This window comes from Giraffa tippelskirchi, chromosome 9 (assembly GCF_054371585.1).
Source record: "Giraffa tippelskirchi isolate mGirTip1 chromosome 9, T2T-mGirTip1v1.2.pri, whole genome shotgun sequence".
NCBI classification, from domain to species: Eukaryota; Metazoa; Chordata; class Mammalia; order Artiodactyla; family Giraffidae; genus Giraffa; species Giraffa tippelskirchi.
Window position 1 is genome coordinate 43724123 of NC_137283.1, and position 20923 is coordinate 43745045.

At 42.1% G+C, this 20923-nt stretch overlaps 1 protein-coding gene across 9 annotated transcripts in view; it reads left to right on the top strand.

Annotated features, from left to right (window-relative positions):
* Nucleotides 1–20923, top strand: part of ERC2 (ELKS/RAB6-interacting/CAST family member 2) — a 957804-nt gene that overhangs the window by 853246 nt on the left and 83635 nt on the right. For 3 of the 9 annotated variants that reach the window (XM_081524881.1, XM_081524879.1, XM_081524880.1), the window contains one exon: nucleotides 2425–4951. The exons of 4 other annotated variants lie outside the window; for them this stretch is intronic. Coding sequence is in view for 2 of the 5 variants with exons in the window: in XM_081524879.1 (XP_081381005.1) it covers nucleotides 2425–2481 (57 nt within the window). In the remaining 3 variants the exon portion in view is untranslated. Of the gene's footprint in view, nucleotides 1–2424; nucleotides 4952–20923 lie in introns of those variants that run through there. 2 more of the 9 variants (XR_014064002.1, XR_014064001.1) reach the window with 2 other exon arrangements.

Consider the following 20923-nt stretch of genomic DNA (forward strand, 5'->3'; position numbering starts at 1 on the left):
CTGAAACCTAGGATACTGAACACCCCTGAGCTGGAATGGAGCCGCATGTCATGCTCATGAGTTAAAATGAGGCAGATGTGTTACCTCAAAGGGAAATAGGGATAAGATGACCAAAATAGGAGAAATGGATGCCCAGGAGGTTAAACATGTTTGTGTGCATGCGCACACACATGCACGCACACACACACGCGTGTGCGCTACTTGCCATTAAAAGGCGTTGTAGTCTGTGGTGGAAGACTTGGGTTCTTGCTCTGACTTGGCCATTAACTAGCTTCATAATTTTGAGATAACATCATAAATCTTCCAGCCTCGTTTTTCTCCTCATGGAAGTGATAACACTATTAGGGTGGTTATGAAAAATTAAGCAATTATCTTGGGATATTGGAAAGGTTGTGCAAACAAATGGTGGTGGCATTGTTAGATGCATTTAGTTAGTGAATCTAGTTCAACCTCTAGAATCTAGAAGAATCTAGAGCAGCTACAATCCACCCAGCTGTCCATGCAGGCCTTTGGAAGCCAGTGTCTAAATTTACCCCAATCCTCATTGTTGCAGGTCAGTTTGAAATCTTCTGAGGTCAATGGTTGAGGTAATTAAATAGCTGTGAATCTTGAAAAATTCTCTGTTTAATGACATAATTGGTTTTAATTATATAATTATGGTACTTAAAGTGTGGGGGTGAAAGGTTACTATTATATTTAGAAGTGAGATCCCCAAATGAAGCAGGGACGTGTAACCAGTGTTTCTTCAGATTTCTGTTTTTATTTGTTCACAGGGAAGTCAGAGTAGGCTGGCCTTGGCCCTGGCCATTTTGGATGATTATCTTGAATGAGGTAGCACTTGGGCTGCTCATGCATCATAGGAACCTTTGTAAAGGGACAGGAAAGGGCTTCCGTAAAGACCTCATTGTGATCTGAAGTTAATGAGCAGTGAGAGCTCAACTGTCAGCAATTGAATCTGATTGGGCAGGGTAATTACATGATTGCCTCTGGTGTTTGCACATGCACAGGGATATTTTTATTGGACAAAACCTAATTGCTTACTTACTTAGTGCAGGGAAAACCTAAACAAATTTGTGTTGTCATAGGTTAAAAAGACATCCTTTCTTTGTCTCTAAAATAGCTGCCTGTCTTGCTTTTCAGAAGTGAGGGGTTTTGTTTCCTTCTGTCTTCAATCAAGAATATTGTCTGTAGGCCTTGAATTATATGATAGTATGAACATGTAAAGGAAAGCTGCTCTGGGCTATGTGTTTTGGTAAAATGACCACGTGCTTATAGCCGTGTGTTAAACCATCCTATACAATGGTCTCTTTCATAATGCAAGGGCAGCTAGAACCTTATACAATAGTCAAGCTACTCAGACTTTCACAGTTTCGTTTTTTTAAATTTGTTTATTTTGTTTTGTTTTCCTTTGCAAGATTGGCTTCCTAAACTATCTGGTTTTCTTTCGCTGCATAAGGCAAGTGGGAGATATTGTATCTGTGGTTGCCTTTTAAACATCAGAAACACTGAGGATAAGAGCAGCAAAGCAAAGAGCTCCCTCTGTGCTTTTCTGGGAACTTGGAGAAACAGGAAGGGCAGGGTGAGAGAGCCAAAGGGAAGAAGTCTTGGGGCTCCCGCTTTGAGGATGATGAGATACAGTCCAGTGTCTTGTGGTTTTGACTGTCCTGAGTGAGCTTGCCGTCTCACTTGACCTGTAATGCTGATGTGCAGAAAACAGATTGCTACAATTTGGTTTATCCTTTAGCAGTTCAACGCCACATTATTGCTTCACTTTTTCCCAGTCTTCTTGTAAAGCACACTATTGTCTGTGTTCTTTCCTTTCCTGAGATTCTACAGGAAGAGTTTGAAACACAGCTGGATTGTGGGGATTGGAAGAGCCCCTCGTGATGAGAGCTGCGGACCCCAGATGTGGTGCCCTTGTTGGGTGTAAGATTATGGGCTGGAGAATGGCTGTGAACAGAGGACATTAAGCCCCTCAGACCATCTGAGCTTTCTTATCTCAGAAACTGACACGTGCTCACGCATCCCAGTCTTGTTTGGCTAATACCACGGGTCCTCTAGGGTCAGCGTGAAATGTCACTTCTTCTGGGAAGCCTTCCCTGATCGCCCGCCTCCAGTCTGGTTGGCTGCCTTTGCTCTGTGCTCCACTATACCCTCTAGGTTCTTTTACCCATTGTCCTTTAAATGCTTGTCTCACTGTACAAAATAGCCCATACACCCCATGAGGGTAGGTCTTGTGTTTATATTTGTCAGGACTATCTCCCCAGAGCCCAGCACAGTGCTTGATGGATGTGTCTGGAATGACTGAATAAGGAAAGGAATGGTTGCTGGGTGTCCAAGGGAATTGCGGTGTGTGCTGCCTGGGCTTCCGTACCCTTGCTGTTAATACCACTTTCTTGTTGCTTATAATTTTCATTGCCCCAGATGATCCAGCTCTGTCGGAGGCACGGAGGCACAGTCAAATCTCATGCTGTACATTGATCACCTGTCCAACCTTTGCCTAGAGTGGGAGCCCCCAGTTCCTTCAAGAGATCCAACTTTACCTGTCTGTAAAGAAGAAGAGGAGGAGGGAGACAGCAGGGAGGATCCGGTGGCAGTTTAACACCAGAGCAGGTCCAATGTTTACTTTTACCCTTTTGGAGGTGGGTAACTGCAAATGCCATGGGTAGCTGGGTTTCAGGGCTCTGCATATTGATTGGGGGGGTGGTGCTCATGTGTACTTCATGCTGGAGTGTAGGGGTTGTTATTTTTCTGTTTAAATTATAGCCAAACTATTCTGTGAATTCCCAGAAGCATAGAACAAGAATCCGGGTTCATCATCCACATGATGTAAATTTTAATTGTCCATTGGCCTCCAGTTGTTTGTATTTTGCTGTGTGGATAGATTATGGTTGATTCATTGGTTCTCATTTCATGACTATCATTTGCTTTTATCATTTGCCTATGATTTTCAACAGGCTTTCTTGATTTGAAGCTCAAGCTTTTGATGTTTTGAATTTGTCCCTTCTTGGTTGGTCTCTTAGACCATGAGATCCTGGATAACTACTGAATAGATGAAATTTCATTTAGGACCTTCCCTCTGTGTTTAAATCTTTCCCTGTACAATCCTGGGGTATCTCTAACCAGCTTTTTCCCTAAGCAGAACGTGAATCTGTGACCTTGTAGGCCTCGGGCAAAAGAGATTCCTCTTAAACCCCCAGCCCCCCAGCCATCCCTGAGTTTGGACTGCCTGTTGTTGGTTGGGCTGTGATAACAATTTCTGTGTGAATGGACAGGTGCACGTGGAAACTGCAGCCTCAACGTGTGGAGGGTCAGGGTAGGCTCTTAGAGACCCTGGGTGCTTCCTACATAGCAGTCTGTACCAGTTCTCCTTTGTCTGAAGTATATTCACTCTCTGTTGCTTCTTTTTTTAAAATTGTATTGGAATACAGTTGATTTACAGTGTTGTGTTAGTTTCAAGTATACAGAAAAGTGAATCATTTATACCATATAGGTCATTACAGAGTACTGAGTAGAATTCCCTGTGCCATACAGTAGGTCCTTAGTTGTTATCTGTTTTATATATAGTAGTGTGTATATGTCAATCCCAATCTCCCAATTTATCCCTCCCCCCACCTTACCACCCTGGTGACCATAAGTTTGTTTCCTACATTTGTAATTCTATTTCTGTTTTATAAACAAGTTCATTTGTACCATATTTTTAGTTTCCGCATATAAGTGATATCATATGATATTTGTATTTGACTTACTTCACTCAGTATGACAATCTCTGGGTCTATCCATGTTGCTGCAGATGGCACTGTTTTGTTCTTTTTATGTCTTGAGTGATATTCCGTGTGTATGTACCACATCTTCTTTACTCGTCCCTCTGTCTCTGGGCATGTAGCTTGCTTCCCTGGCTTGGTAAACAGTGTTGCAGTGAACACTGGGTGCAGATAGGTTCGATGTATGGTTTTCCCCTGATATATGCCCAGGGGTGGGATTGCTTGATGACATGGTAGTTCTATATTTAGTTTTTTAAGGAATCTATATACTGTTCTCTGTAATAGTTGGACCAATTTACATTCCCACCAACAGTGCAGGAGAGTTCCCTTTTCTCCATACCCTCTCCAGCATTTATTGTTTGTAGCTTTTTTGATGATGGTCATTCTGACTGGTATGAGGTGATACCTCATTGTAGTTTTGCTTTGCATTTCTCTGATAATTAGTGAGGGCTTCCCAGGTTGTTCAGTGGTAAAGAATCTGCCTGTCAATTCAGGAGATGCAGGTTTGATCCCTGGGTCAGGAAGATCCCCGGGAGAAGGAAATGACAACTCACTCCAGTTTTCTTGCCTGGGAAATCCCATGGACAGAGGAGCCTGGTGGGTTACAGTCCATGGGGTTGCAAAAGAGTCTGCCACGACTTAGTGACTAAACAACAACAATAATTAGTGATGTTGAGCATCTTTTCACATGCTGTTTTGGCCATCTGTATGTCTTCTTTGAAGAAATGCATATTTAGATTGTCCCCTCATTTTTTAATTGGGTTGTTTGCTTATTTGATATTGAGTTCCATAAGTCGTTTGTGTATTTTGGAAAGTAATCCCTTGTAGGTTGCATCGTTTGCAAATATTTGCTCTCTCTGTCCCTTCTGAGTCTGTATTTACGTTCTTTAGTCGCCTATCTGCTTTGGCATAATAAGCACTTAAATTGGAAACTTTGGGAGTTCCTTCAAGAGAGAGAGTTTACACAACCTCTTCTTATAGTATGTGTGTTCACCAGTGCTATGTGCTTTGAACTAAACAGGAATGGGCCATGGTGAGCTTTATTCCTGAATCCAAGGAAAGTTTAGTTTAATTTTCAGTTTTGGAATAGCACCAACAGATGCCTCACCACCTCACATCCTTTCTGGATTGAGGCGGGTAATTACTGCCTACACAAATAAATCACATACTTTGGCAAAAAAAAAAAACCTTTTGAATGACATTTGATTTATAATTAAACTTGGCGATGCAATCTCTGAAGTGTCTCATCTTGTCTAATCACAATGATCTATTTCCTTTCGGAGTACTTCTGCGTGTAGGAGTTAGTCCTCTTGTTGTCATCACATACTATGGGGAAGGGAACAATTTAAGACAGGAAAGAGGAAAACTAGAATAAATAATTGCCATTTTCAGTCAAATTCAAACCACCGATTGTTTCTATTCGTATTCTTTAAAAAACATCTTTGTGTCCTTTTGTTGACTGATGCACTCAGCAACCAGATTTAAATACCGGCTAAGTGCTCTGCCGAGACCAGTAACCTCCTTCCCAGCATGTGGCCTGGGAACTTGTTAGAAATCCCGAGTTTCAGACCCCACCCAAACCTACTGAACTGTAGCAACTCTGCAGGTGGGGTCCAGCCACTGGATCTGAATGAGCTTCTTGGCGATTCTGCTGCACAGAAAAGTTTAAAAAGTATGGCTTAAAACTCCTGTGAGTGCAAGAGGTGAGGGCATTTACAGGGTTTTACCTCTAGCACTTGTCCATTCATGGACACAAAGCATTAACTTCAGACAGTTAGGCAGCATGATCTGTATAAAATGTAAAGTACATCATACACTCACTTCCTAAGTCCCTCCAGGCAGTTCCTTTTGTCCTCCAAATAAATATAAATGCTTCGCTCAGGCCTTCAGTGCCTCGCATGCTCCCTCCCCTGCCTACCTGCCCAGCTCATCTGGTGCTCTTCCCCTGCCGTCCACAGTGCTCTGCCACGTCACACTGGCCTTCCTGCTGGTCCTCAAACATGCCCACTGAGTGTGATGTCAGCAGGGAAATAGAGGAAGGGGAAGAAAGAGAGGGAATTGCCAACGTTAAAGAATAGGCTTGGTCCCAAGTATTTTTCAATTTGGTACAATATTTCTAAATTTTGGTAGAATATTTCTAAACCTTTATCCCCATTGGTTAATATATTAATATATTGATTCTTAAATCTATTGATTCAATAATATGTGAATGTGATCATATTAGTGACCCCATCTTACAGAGGAGCAAAGTCTGAGAGGACTCTGAATCATCATGGAAATACTCAGCGTGGTTTAGTTTGAGTTTTCATGTCACATGTTGGTGACAGTTTCTTTTTCTGAGAGTTGGCAGGGCAAACACAGTGCTCAGCTACACATCACACATGGGAACCGAGTGAATATGGCTGGAGAGTCCAGATGCCGAGGGTGAAACCACCTGTGTGACCTCAGAACATGGTGGAGCCGATGCATGCACCTTACTGTCTTTGCTTCATTTCAGGAAAGATAATGACTGTGTTCATCAGGTTTTTGTCTTAGTAAAAAATTATCTGGGAATGACAGTTATGATGTTTGGGATATTAAATGCACCGTGTGATTAGGGAACAAACTAACTGTTTGGAGGATTTTTACTGAAAGTGGAAAAATAGTGTCTCAGGATTCTCCCCTTAACGAGAAAGGGTAAACACATATCTTAAATATAAATTTGTCATGGGGGAGAAAGAAACAACTCAAGCTTAAATATGAGGCAAAGGGATTCTTAAAGATTTTAGGATGGGCAGTAGTTTTTTGGTTTGGTTTTTTGTCTTGATTTTGTTTTCGCTCTTCACAGCTCTTTCATGGTAACAGACTTTCTCGTTTTCTAAGAGTAGCATCTCTGGTTTCAGACATTATTTACTCTTGGGGAAGTGTCTGATTTGAGATCTTCAGTGGAGGAGCGAAAGGTGGGCTAGGAAAGTGAAAGGTGTGCTGGAGGAGCTATCAAAGAGAGTGGTCAGTGGAGGTGTGCTTAGTCCTGGGGGCCTTTCAGCTTCACTTTGCCTTGTAAAGTTTAAAGGCTCCAGGGAACCGAGCCAAGTCTCTCCTCGCCATGTGAGTAAGCTCCCTGACTGGCCACGAAACCCTTCCTGTCAGAAGGCAAAGCTACTCTGCTCCACGAGGCTGGGAATGCACAGTGAACGTCCTGCCCCTGCCCTCAGGGAGCCCACAGTCCAGAGGCCGGGAGCAAATATTGATGTGAAAAAAAGGTGCATTTTCACACTTTGAAAGTCAGGCTGAAGGATGAGAGAGCTATAGGAGCAGAGAACAGAGAAGCAGGCTCCCAATTCTTTTTGGACACAGAGTTGAAGTTGGGAGTTGAAGGATGGCCAGTTTTGTTTTGTTTTTTTTATTCGGTTGTGTGTTGAGGGTGGTGGTTTGGTGGGGGGTGAGGAGGAGTGACTCTGGAGAGCTGGCACCACTTCCCACATTGGCTGGAACTCTGCCTATAGAGTCAACCATAGCAGAGAATGTTCTGAGCAGCCACATGGGTGAAAACACCCCAAGACTGACTGCAGAGAGAATCCCAGGGGAGGGCCTCTCCCCTAGGAGAGACCCAGATTTCCTAGTGTCTGCTAACAGCACCAGGATCACTGTGCCCCAGTGTGAGGTCAGCACCTTGGTATTTGTTTCTCCTCCTTTTGTTCCTTCCTCCAACTCTTTCTCTGCGTCTCTCTGAGTTCCTTCATGTTTGAGAGGAAAGCTGCCTGTGGGGGATCCTGACCATACCCTCAAAGATTCTTACTTTTAAGAAGGCATTTTAAGCATCTTCAGAGAATCTTACTGGATGTGGCCAACAACTCCTAGGAGTAAGGAACTGTCTTCACCCATTGCTTTCTTGACTGGAGTCTTTACTACACGTCCCATCTGTTCGAGCCAGGACACACCTGGGGGGCAGGTTCTCTGTCTGGTTTTGTCTAGTGCCTGACAGGCTAACTTTGCACAGATCTTTCACTCAGAAATATTTGACAAATGAAAGAAGAGATTGTGCAAATCCAAATGCCCTTGCAGTGCTGAGGCTCGACTTCAAGAGTGTGGAGTAAAATTACTCTCTGGATGGATTCATTTATTTATCCATCCACTCATCCGAAAGCAGTTGTTGAGTTCCTGTTTAACTGTGTTGCTGATAAACAATGCCTGGCACGTGGTATGTTTATAATCGATGCTGGTTATTATAGAGGAAATGCAAAACTAACTCTGGCTCCTGAATCCCTTTGCACTCTTACCTCACTGAGTTCTACGGAAGCCTGAGCTACTCACCCTTACCCTGTCATTTAGGAGTGACAGTCCAGGGTCCCCGGCTCTCAGGGCATCAGCTTCTCTTCAGAGAGCAGAGCCTGGCCATAGATGGGAGCTTGTGGCGTGAGCTCTGACGTTTCAGTCAGGGTGCCAAAGGACCGCTCGCTGGTTTGTCTGCACAAAGCCTGGGTAAATACAAAATGACAGGGTGTGGTTACACGTCAGGGAAGTCTTCGTGATTTTTTAAAAAATTCATGAATTAATAAGGATAGTCACTTGGAGTTGTGAGGTTTCACTTAAAACCATTACTGAATTTGCAGCAGCTTTTCATTGTCAGGTGTTTTTCTGAATCAAAAGATGAGAAATAAAATTACTTAAGAGGAGGGGTAAGCAAACTTTTTTTATCTTTAGAAGGAGTCCCTATGAAAAGTGTGCTGCTCCTGACTTGCATGTAACTCTGAAGTTTGGTTGTACCCTTCTTCAAGCAGCTCCTGACCCAAGGGAAAATTCTGAATGCCTTATGGCTCTCACCAGAGGCTGCAGTGTGGGGATGGATCTGGCAAGCAGATGTTTATGGTGGAAACTTTCCATTCTAGAACAGTTCCTTCTGAAGCAGGAGGTGAGTTAGGTCAGAGAAGAATGTGCCAGACAATGTGCCCCTTTGTTAATCAATGCTGTCATCTTGGCTTCCCCTTGAGCAGCCTCATCTTCCTGAAATCTTCAGTAAGAAGGCCATTCAACAAATACATCTAGCATTGGCAAGGATTTTTCTAGCCCAGCTCTAACAACAGGGAATGGATTTAATCAGATTTAAGGAAACCTTAAGACTCATTCTATAACAGTATTACCTCTCTGGAAGAGCTCCAGAAGGCAGATTATCAAACACCAGTTTCTTGAGCAAAACTTGAAAACAACTGATGCCAAAGTAATCAAATTGACTGTGCCAGGATCTGATTCTTAGGGGCATTTACCAGGTTCACTGGGACACGTACTGTATTTGGTATTTTGATGGATTAATCTAATGAGTCTTCATAGCAACCCATGAAGTAACCACTAATATTATGACCATTTCATAGACAGGGAAACTGAGGCTTAGGCCTACTAGGGGACTTGCCCAAGGTCATCTAGTAGTGATCCCTCCTACTTTCACTATTGAACTGATAATATGGCCACATTGCTGATTTTAAATCACAAACTATTATTTTAAGTTTTATCCCTTCCTTATTTCTTTATTTGGAAAATGCAATTCTTATTTAGATACACATACAGTTAGTATAAGAAATGATCATTTGAGTCAATTTTAATAGATTTGACAAAGGGTGGTGCCTATATAATAGTTACAGAAACCCTGAGTTTGGTGAAAAAGATATTTCCAAGTTGTCTTCTCTGTCCTCATTTGCAGCCTCCACACATGATAGGATGTGATTCGGAGGTTGCATGGAGGCGGTCAGAGTGATGCTCACAGTGAGGAATCAGGTGCTTTCCTTACCAAAATGTGGCTTTGAGCAGGTTTCAGACTTCTTCTGGTACATGAGGTAATTGTAGTTAATTCAGCAACATTTGTTTGGCATCTGTCACACATGCAGATATGATGACAGGCTCACTCTCTCTTACTACAACCATCACACAAATAGCCTGATGTAATGGGATCTATTCTAGGGGACCGCTCTGTACCTCCCTGAGAGGCTAGAGCACTTCAGGCTGCCAAGTCAGGCTGACATCAGCAAATGTTCATTGAGTGCCTACCATGGAAAGGTTCCATTCTAGGAGCAATGCATTCCGATGTACTTGGGGTTGCAGGCCGTGGAGAGAGACAGTAGACCAGTAAACAGATAAGGTGATTTCAGAAACCAGTTAAATGCATGAATAAAATACAGTAGAGCAATGTATAATAATAGTGACTGAGCTTGGAAGTACCTACTCTACCTAAAGTGATCAGAAAGGCATCTCTGAGGAGAAGATACGAAGAAAAGGCTTGGAAAATGAGAACTGCTTTCTAGACAAAGAATTGGGTGGAATAGCCTTGACGTATTAAGTTCTACAATTTCATTATTCTTTTTTTCCTAAGATTTATTTATTTATTTTTGGTTGTGCTGGGTCTTCGTTGGGGTGCTCAGGCTTCTCATTGCAGTGGTTCCTCTTGTTGCAGAACAGTCTGTAGGCATGTTGGCTTCAGTAGTTGCAGAGGGGAGGCTCAGTAATTGTGGCTCATGGGCTCTAGAGCACTGGCTCAATAGTTGCAGCACATGGGCTTAGTTGCTTCTCACCATGTGGGAACTTCCTGGACCAGGGGTCGAACCCATGACCTGCATTGGCAGGTGGATTCTCAACCACTAGACCACCAGGGAAGCCCAGTTTCATTATCCTTCAACAGAGAAGTTGAGATGTCAGCCATGTGATATCACTTCTTGGGATTTGTTGATTTTTTTTTTTTTTTTTAAGGTCAAGCACATGTTTAATTTTTTGTAAACATTCCATGTGTACTTGAAGAGCATGTGTATTCTCTCTTTAAGGGACTATTCTTTGGTTTTTTTAGATACAGCTTATAAATTATATAACTAAAGCCTTCTATAGCTCTATTAATGTTTTAGCTGTTTAGCTTCACAGCTGCTTAGAGATGAACATTCACATACTTGTGGTGATTATGATTTGCTCATTTCTCTTAGTAATTCTATCCATTTTTGTTTTATGTATGTCCAGCTCCTGGAGGGTTATTCTTGTTATTAATTATTTTCTCCCTTGCCAAGCAGGAGACATGGGTTCGATCCTTGGGTTGGGAAGATTCCCTGGAAAAGGAAATGGCAATCCACTCCAGTATTCTTGCCTGGGAAATCTGATGGACAGAGGAGCCTGGCGTGCTGCAGTCCATGGGGTCGCAAAGAAACAGATGCAACTTAGCAAGTGAACATGAGCATTATCCCTACTAGTACTTTTACCTATAAATACTATTTTCTCTGATAATATTGCTGTAACAACATCCTTCTGGTTAATGTATGTGTTCGTTTCTTCCATTATTTCATTTTCAGCCTTTGGGTATTACTGGTCCATTTTTTATAAGCAAGATAAAACTGGAGGTTTTTTTAATTGAGTGTCTCTGTCTTTTGATGGGTGAATTTAAGCTATTTATTATAAGTGATCTATTTGCACTTAACTTTGTCTTCTTATTTTGCATGGTCCATGGGTACTTTTTTCTTCCTTTACTTTACTACTTTGTTTGAATTGACTGTGCTTCCTTTATTTCTTTTTAAGTTTCCCCTCTACTGATTTGGAAGTTACATACTCTATTTCTCTTCTCATAGTGGTTTGGATAATATCTAAAGCAGAATTTGGCAAACGCTCAGAGGCCTTTAATGCATTGCCTTCAGTAGGTTTAACAGCTTTCTCTAGTATCCTGACTCCCAAGTAGTTGGATCTTTAAAGGGGTGAGGTGTAAATATAAGTATAGAGCATTGTCACTGTGATAGTTATATCTTGGAGTACAGACTTCCAACTTGCCTTTGCCAAGACCTATGCCCTGTTGCCTGAGGGGTCTGGTAATTGACAAACTGTAAAATTATCGTGGGTTATGGGTAACGTAGCAGCTTCTAAGCAGGGAGTCACTTGGTTTCTTCTGTTGCCCTTCTCCTTGTCTGCATTTGAGCTCTTGTAAGTGATGATAAACGTTAAATAGCTCCTGTAAAGCTGTTGAATTGTCAGTTTCTAAAATGCATAAAACACTGACATTTTCATTAGATCCTGGCCCTGAGGAATGTCCGGCTTTCATCATAACGGATTTGTTTACTTCTGCAGAGAGTCTTAATGTGCTGCCTATGGGAGAGATCTTACTGTCACCTGCTCTTAAATGGGAAAGACTTTGTTCAGCCAAAGATTTTTGGAAAAGGATTTGCAAGAGGGCTTTTTCACCTCCTCCTGTCTCCCTTGCTTCCATTTCCCAAAAGGGTAAGGGATGGGGATAAAGTCTTTGAAGAATTTTAGTATCAGACAGGAAAATTTTCAACATAAAATAATCCTGTGAAGTCCATTAGGAGACAAGATGTTGGAATGATACTATTAAACTGCTATTTAGTTTCAGTGTATCCTGTTAAAGATAAGCAAGTCATATCTATGTCTTTTTGACCTCAATCTTTTGGTCTACGTTTAAACAGATATCTTGATTTTGGATTAATAAACTCTTTTGTGTATATTCTTAGAGAAAACATTTTAAACTGCTGGGTCTTTCTAAGCAAATAAGAAGAGAGAAGACTTTTATCTTCTGATCATTGCATTAGATTTTTAGCAGAAAATGCCAAACTCCTCATGAACAAATGTAGAGTCATCCCAGTTTAACAAGCTGGGAAATGTGTGTGCCGAAAAACAGTCTTGTCTTAATATGACCAGGACTAGGAATGTTAACTTTTCTGGAATCAACATGTTTGCAATTTATGGAGAGATGTCTTGCTTATTTTATATAGAACTTCCTCTTCTGTATTAGCTTGTTGAGTGTGTGTCATTGGCAAGTCTGTGCTTTCACATTTCAAGAGAGGCACCCTGCCATAGGGAAGGAAAATCTCTCAGGCAAACCGACACTTGATTTCTGCTTCTAGAACATACTCACTGTGTAATCATAGGTGAGTTCATGAACCTTTCTGAGTTTGATTTTATTATCTATAACATTGAAATAATAAACTGACTTTTTAGAGCAGATATGAACATTAAGTGTGATAATATACAGGAAATGCTCAGCACAAAGCCTGTTATGTACTAGGAGATTATCTAATGCAACTTGATGATGGTGATGCTAATGACAGTGGTTGTGGTAGAGATGACAGTAATAAATGCGATGGCGGTGGTGGTGAGGATACTGCTGTTCGTGGTAATAATGGTGATGAAGGTGATATTGGTGGTGGTGATAACCAGATGTCAGGAGTTCTTTAAAGTCTGAGAAAGGATATCATATAATCAAAAATCATGAGAAAAGATAAAATTGTCTATCACTACCTGACCTAGAGTCCTCCAGTTTCTAATTGGACACTGAAAGTCACTAGGAGGGCATTTCTTAACAAAATTCTATTATAGAAGTCAAGCCATAAAAGCCTAGTTCATTGGTGTCATTGTTTTTTTCAGTCCTGGATTTGTCTTAGAAAAAAGCTAGAAGTGGTACTCTGAGTCATTTGATTTTGTCAGTATCCATTTCCTTCCTAAAACTTGCTGATTTCTCAGCTTCTGTGACTCTGAACATTTTGGAGTTCTTCTGTCTCCTTGAGCACTTTCCATCATCTCTCTGCCACCTTTCCTTTCTGTGGTCATTTGGGTCCATGAGTGTGGAACTCAGGGAAGACAATGCAGGAGAAAAAGAAAAAGGACCATCAGCAAGGCTGGGACAGAATCTGAGTGTGATATCACAGAAGCAGAAAAGAGGGACAATTCTTCCAGGTAGATGAGGAAAGATAGTGTTTCTTATTATAAGGTAAATGATGTGGGTAAGGAAGGCTGAGTAAGACCATTATTGTTGGCACTGAAAGTTCATGTCGGCATCTGACACAAAATAACTGGGATGGTGAAAGAAAAAGAACTGAGGAATGTCGAGATGAGGAGATGGGGGCCACAGACATTGGAGGGGGAGAGGAGGTTGGAGGGTGGAAAGACTTTTTTTAGACAGGAGAGAATCATACCAATTTGTAGACCAAGAGGAGGGAGCCAGAGGAAGCTGAGTAGGAAGATACAAAAGCAAGAGGATTCAGATATTTGGTCCTGGAGGAAACAGGAGAGGTAGAAGGATGAATTCACCTGTCACATAGCCACTGAGCAGTCAGAGAATATCACCAGGCAAAGGAAACTCTAATCTGTGAAGCTCATGTTGAATGACCTTGACTTTCTCTAAATAGAAAGGGAGATCTCTGATGAGAATGAGAGAAGTTTGTAGTCATGAGAAAGTCTGACAAGAACCACTGTCTGAAGTGGGAGAGGAAGTTAGCCAGTGATCAAAAGACTTACCAAGGAGCATTAGGCTCCTTGAGGGGTAGGCGGTGTGTGTTTCTGGATCTTCCCATACTACACTCATTCTTGTTTCTAGCTGTGGGATATGCTGTGCACCATAATCACCCTGCAGTCCTATGGATGGCCCTCCCCCTCCCCCCACAGTGGGCTTCCTTTCCATCTCCCCACGCCCAGCCTTGCTCTTAGATGGCTGTTATATAGAAATGAACCAGTGGACTGCTTTGCACCAAGGTGAGGAACAAGGTATGATGTTTAGTTATATCCAGGCGTTAGTGTGACAGGTAGTCAAATGGAAGGCACACAGGATTAGGAGTCAAGGGCATGGAGTGTGGTCCCAGGTCTAGGTGATTAGCCTGTTACTATGTCCTCTTGTAGCACAGGGTGTCATGCCTTTCTTACTTGCCATTCCAATACCAGAGTGTTACCAGGTACCTAGCATACAGCAGGTGCTCATAGAACATATTGGACTAGGTTAATGCGAGATGAGAAATCTTCAAACACCTCTTCCTTTGCAAATGTGAGGCACTGTTATTCTGATGTGCATTTTAACAAGCACAATATCAACCCAAAGAATGACTCTCTAATAGTAGAATCTCAGTTACCACTGGTGAGCAGGTGAAAGGAAATGCTTTCATCAGAACTGCTCACATTTAACTATGTAGATGTCTACATCTATTGGCTTGGCTTATTGATAAATTAGCTCCTATCTCTTCAATGATCTGACCAAAGGTGGTTTAGTCATTTTTCATTCTCGCTATTAAACATACATAATGTATGCTGCTGCTGCTAAGTCGCTTCAGTCGTATCCAACTCTGTGCGATCCCATAGACGGCAGCCCACGAGGCTCCTCCGTCCCTGGGATTCTCCGGGCAAGAATACTGGAGGGGGATGCCATTTTCTTCTCCGCATAATGTATATGTGTGTGTATATATATGTGTGCGTGTGTGTTCAGTCGTGCCTGACCCTTTGTGACGCCATGGACTGCCCATCAGGCTCTTCTGTCCATGGGGTTCTCCAGTCAGGAATACTGGAGTGAGCTGCCCTTTCCATATGCACTTTGTCATTATAGACAAGAAGCAGAGGTCCCAGCAAGGCAAAGAAAGATGGAAATGGGTTCGAAATAAAGAAGCAGATCCCCCTTCCCACTCTTTCTGTCCCTCCCCGCACCCCTCCTAAAATAGATCTTTCTCTACCTTTTCCCATGACTCCACCAGCATGGAGAAATGGATTGTCAGCCAAATCCCAAAAGAATAAAAGAAAAATATCTCTTCAGAAGGAGAGGGCAGAGGGGAGAGATAGGAGCATCAATAAAGGCTGAAAGGATCGGCCTTCAGAGTGTGGAATCCAAGAGGGTGTTTATTTTCAAAACAAAAGCTTACAGATCAGGTGTTTTTTAACAGATGAGGAAAATGGATTGAGCAAAAGCTTGTGCCTGGGCTTAGAGACATGCCCACAGTGGCCCGAGCCACTGAGTCAGCAGGAACAGCTTTTGTTCTCCTGGCTCTGACTGCAGCCTTTGAGTAAGCAGGGCTCATCAGCGGGCTACCCATAAGCTCCAGGAAGCCTGTGTCTGGCCTGGCCACCCTTCCCATTTTGCCGGGGCACTTAGAATCCTGACTTCCTGCCTTGCTCACATGTTGAAACAGCCCAAGGAAGCCTCACCAACCATTCCTTGGCAGACAGCCTGGTGTGACTGGAGAACTGTCCCTCACAAAACCCGCTTTTGGCTGGCATTTTTTTGGGCACTGTTCTTTTTCACAGTGGTTTCTTCCAAGAAAGCTTTGAGACAGGGAAGTCAAATTTTCTTTAGAAGCTATGTGTCTGGGTATTAAACAGACATAACTGGATTGAAAATCTGCCTCAGCCCTTTATATACTGTGTGACCGTATACAACCAGGCTACTTGTCTGAGCCTCAGTTTCCTCCTTAATAAATGGAGTACATCATCCAACCTACCTCAGAGGGCATGACGAGGGTAACAGAGATGAGGTGCTTGACAGAGGGTCTGGCAAAGAGAAGGAAGGCAGTGAACCTGGCAGGGGAGCCCTTCAGGACCCACTCAAAACTTGCACTTGTTTATCCTTGTTGTGGATGTTTGGTTTGGGCCTCAGTCAGCTGCTCCTTCCATCAGAACCACACATGCTTATGTTTTGAGTTCTCATTCTCTTTGTAAATCGCTCCTGGCCTGCACGAGTAACAGCATGTTCCAGGCCCGTGTCTGCATCTGGAAAACAAAGGGTGCCAGCTTGGTTTTGATTCCTGTGAACCTGCTTGGAGGTTCAGATCTGAGAACTCTCCACTGGGCTTTCTGCACAGAGACCTCCCCTCCCTGTGACAGTGCTGGATCTCCTGGAGATGGAACTGTGAGGTCGTACACTGCATAGTGTAACCCTAAGAAAGAGAAGAGAGGGAAACAAAAACAAAAAGACTCTTCTCAGTATTTCCTACCTGCTCAGTTAAACAGAGCATGTGTTTTTAAAATCTTGTTTGAAAAAAAAAAAAAATGCTAAAATCACAAGTGAGAATCAGCTACAATTCTACCCCTTAAAATTACACAGAGATAAAACAGGAAGTCAGTGTCTTGCACCCCCTTCTTTTGGCTACCTCAGTTGACAGTTTGGTGTTTGTCCTTCCCATTTTTCCCTCTGAGTTTTTACCACATATCCCTATTTGCATGTGTGATACATATATATGTAATTTCTACAGAATCATGGCCTGCAGCTTGCATTTCTGGATTATTGTGGTTCACTTGGTACCATGTCAAGTTCATTCCTTCAGATCTTTGTGTATAGATTTACCTCCTAAGTTTAACGCAGCATATTGTTCCAGACCGCAGAAAAAACATACTTATTCAGTTATACCCTTTTGATGGGTAATAGATTGTTTCCAGTTTTTTGTTTTGTTTTGTTTTGTTTTTTTGACGGCACTAAGAAGGCTACACCAAACACACCTTTCTGTTTGGCTCTGTATTCTGGTGCTTTTATTTCTGTGGAGTCAACTCCTAAAAGTATGACTTCTCAGTCAGAAGATTTTATGTTTTTCCATTTTTATTTTATTTTTACTTGTGGGATTATTACTTTACAATATTGTGATCTCTCTTTACATTTTAATAAGACTTCCAAATTGGTCTCCACAATGTTTGAAAGCACCATAGGGTGCGTAAGGATGGGAGGGTGCCAATTTCCCCATAATCTTAATAGCTTTGGACAGTATCTGTTGAGTTTTGTACCCCATTTTTTTTTGTATACACACATGCAAATAGGGATCTGTGGTATAAACTCAGGAGGAAAAAAATGGGAAGGACAAACACCAAACTGTCAGATAGCATCTAGGGGTATGATCCAACTGCCAGAAGAAGAGGGTGCAAGACGCTGACTTCCTGTTTTATCTCCATGTAACTTTAAGGGGTAGAATTTTGTAGCTGATGAGTGGAAAATCATGTCACTGTTTTAATTTTTATCTCCCTTACATTTAACTTATCTTCATTTGTCCTTTGGCCAATTTTATCCTAAGAATTACCCATTTGTATCTGTGGCCCATTTTTTGAGTGAAATTGTGTTTTTTAAAAAAATAGTATCCAATTTTTATAATTAGTCACACTCAAAACCTGATAAAGTGATTTAAAAAAAAAAAAAAAAGGTCCTAGGAAAATGCATGACTTCCCAAAGCTGTTGGGAGGACAAGGATTTCACGGACCGGAGGTGGGCAAGCAATCCTTCAGCAAGTCATGCAGCTCACGGCATTTTCTCTCACATGTATCATTGCTCCCATATGCTCCTCAGTGCAGTCCTGGGAGGTGGGCTGAGCTCCGGATGACCTCCTGGTTGTCAGACCTTCAACTTGCCCGTGACTGATGAGGCTTGCCTCTTGGGCTTGACCTGAGGATTCCGAATCCTCTGCTTGCCCATCTCCTGCTGGGACCGCTGTCTGACAACCTTCTGTTGCCCTCCCCATGCCATTCCTCCCAAATCCCTCAACCAGGAGTTCTGTATGTTTCTTGGAGTCCTGGGAACTCATTTACAACTTCTGTCAAGAATTCAGTGCCATTTGAAAGACTCCTCATAGATCTCTTAGGTGATGGCAATTTTTCCTCTTACTAATAAAATAGCAGTTGCTATTTACTGAGCACATACCATTTGCAAGGCCAGCGCTTATGGCTGGACAAGTTGTCCATGGCACAACTCCAGGGGGCACCATTCATTGCATAGTCATTGTAGATTTGTAGGATTATTTCTGCCAGATGGCCATCAAGTATCTTGAAGAGGAGGCCTTTTTTTCTGATTCAGAAAGAAGCACTGTAATTGAGAGCAGCAGAGTTAACCATGTCCCAGACACTATGCCGCGGGCTCTGAATGCATCATTTTATTCATTGTCCCAGTAGATTGTTGAAGTTGGTGGTATTATTTCCCTCTGTAAAGCTGAGGAAACTGAGTCACAGAGAGGTTAAGTTGCATGCTCAAGTCACATGGCTATTAATAATAAGTGAATTCAGACTCAGATCTAGCTGACCCCAAAGCCTATGCTTAACTCGTGCTCTGTTTTTCCTCTGTATGGGGCTCTGGTTATCTCGAGGACTCTGCAGTACCCCAAACCACGGCTGTGGTACAAGCCCTGGGTTCAGTCGGCCTGTCCACCACTGTGGAAGGGCTGTGTGGCCAGTGAGCAGTACACCTGCAGCCGGGGTGAACTTGAAACTACCCGAGGGACCTTCATGATCCCACAGCAGCTTTCTCTGAACAACGAAAGCCTTAGAGCACAGTGCCTGCCCCACAGCGATCTCATTAGGAGATCAGCATCCCCAGTTCCCACTTGGGAAGGAGGAGCCACTTTTCTGATGTGCACAGCTCCCAAGTCAGAAGTTCCTGGTCTCTGTCCCAGAGTCAGTTTTCTTTGACCACACTCAGAGTGTGGGTAACATTAATGCAGAGGTGCTAAGAGTGAGAGCCAACATTTCCCATCTTCTGACTCTGGTGCTGATAGATGGGGACCGGGTGAAAGGGTTTTTCTGGAATTGATTCATCAGGCCAAGGGGATTTCCCTCTCGCTCTCTGCTTTCACTTCTGAGGTTCATGTGTCTTTTTAACATTCCGTCAGCTTACTGGGGCCTAAGTTGAAAGTTGTCTTTAAGATCCATTTGTCCTGATTCAATTGCTGAGACTTTATGATGTTGTTCCTTTTCCTGGAAAAATGCTCCAAATGGTTTGCGTGACTGATGCACTCCACGGTGCCCTGATTGATGGTGGGGAGGCCCTGACTGGAGCACTGTTCCTGGAAGGAAGGGTTGGGGTCTGTGAGCACTGTTATAGCTGGGCTCGGGGAGCTGAGATGCTTGCTCTTGATGCCACCCAGCTCGGAGCCTTCCGTGGTCCTTTGGGGAAAACCATTAAGGAAACAACCTTGACATTTGCACCAGCCTCAAATTGGGAGTGAGGGGTTAGGAGCACTGGGTTCAGATTAGGGATGCACAGCAGTTTTTCAGTCGCTTGGGTAGCTTTCTTGTCACTGTGGCTTCAAATCATGGGTCTAGTCAATGAAAAGGGGTCTTTTTGCAGTTTTGAAGGCAGTGATACTTAACTTTTTAAGGGCTCTGGAGCCAGACACAACTGGTTGCTCTGACCAGCCCACTACTCACTCTTAGCTTGGCCATGTGTCAGTGACTTGTCCAGGCCTCTGATTGCTGTCTGTGAAAGGTGATTGATAAAATCTATTTTACAAGGTCATTGTTAGGATTACACAGGATGATTAGTGGGATAATATGTTTGAATAGCTTAGTCCAAGGCCTGGAACATAGAAACCACTGAATAATATTATCGCCAGCCCAGCAGACAAGGTAAATAGTACTTTACAGCAAAAGTGGATTGCCCTGACTCTGCTGGTATGGATTTTTGTAACCACTGTGGACTGCAACTCAGCAACATCCAGTCAAGTTTAAGTTAGACAGTCAGTAAAGATTTGATATAGGAATTATACCCCTAGGGAAATACTTGAATCAGTGTACATGAAGACATGTGTAACTAACATCACTGAAACTTTCTAATAGCAAAAAAATTAGATGCAATACAAATATTTAGCAATAGAAGATTGGGGGTATTTATGCAGTAGGCTACATCACAGCATTGAAATGCTCCCAAGCCAACTATATTAAAATAGGTAAATCACAAAAACATCATTTTAAATGAAAGAAGCCAGTTTAATAGTGATAAATGCATATGAAAACATTTGCTTAAAAATTTTCAACTTGAAGATTTGTACATTTGTTAATGAATGAATCATAGAGCACAACAGTATTAAATACATAGCAAACATGCATGGAAATAATACTCACCAACTTCAGTTTAGTGTTTACTTTGGAAATAGGGAAGGGAAGAAAATCTAGGATGGGGGACTTAAATTATATCTGTGCTTTTTGTTCCTCAAAAAAAAAAAAAGATTTGAAAAGAATATGGCAAAATGTTAACATTTATTTATTCCACCAGATGGTGGGTATATAAGTGCTTAAAATATAATTTTCAATTGTATTTGGCATGTTTGAAATATTTCATAATATAATTTTTAATAAATAAAATTAAATTGCCTGCAGAAGAAAGGCATAAAAGGATAAAAATACTCTTTTCAAAGAGTTAGTATCATTTTTTTCTATGGTACAAGGCTGGAAGGTTAAGGAATTTTGAGTTATATCACAAATGTGGAAAAGGTTAGAGCAGTAAGAGATTTAAAAAGAATTAAAAATTTGGCTAAAAAATATAAAGTCTTGTTTTTTTAAGGACAATTAGAAACTACAGTTGTTTTAAATGCGCTTTTCCTTAAGTTGATTATGGCTAAATGGGTCCCCAGCTAGGACGCCAACTCCGACTGTGTTTCTGTGTCTGTCTGTGAATGCTGAATGGAGAAATCTCCCAGTAAGATGCTTTT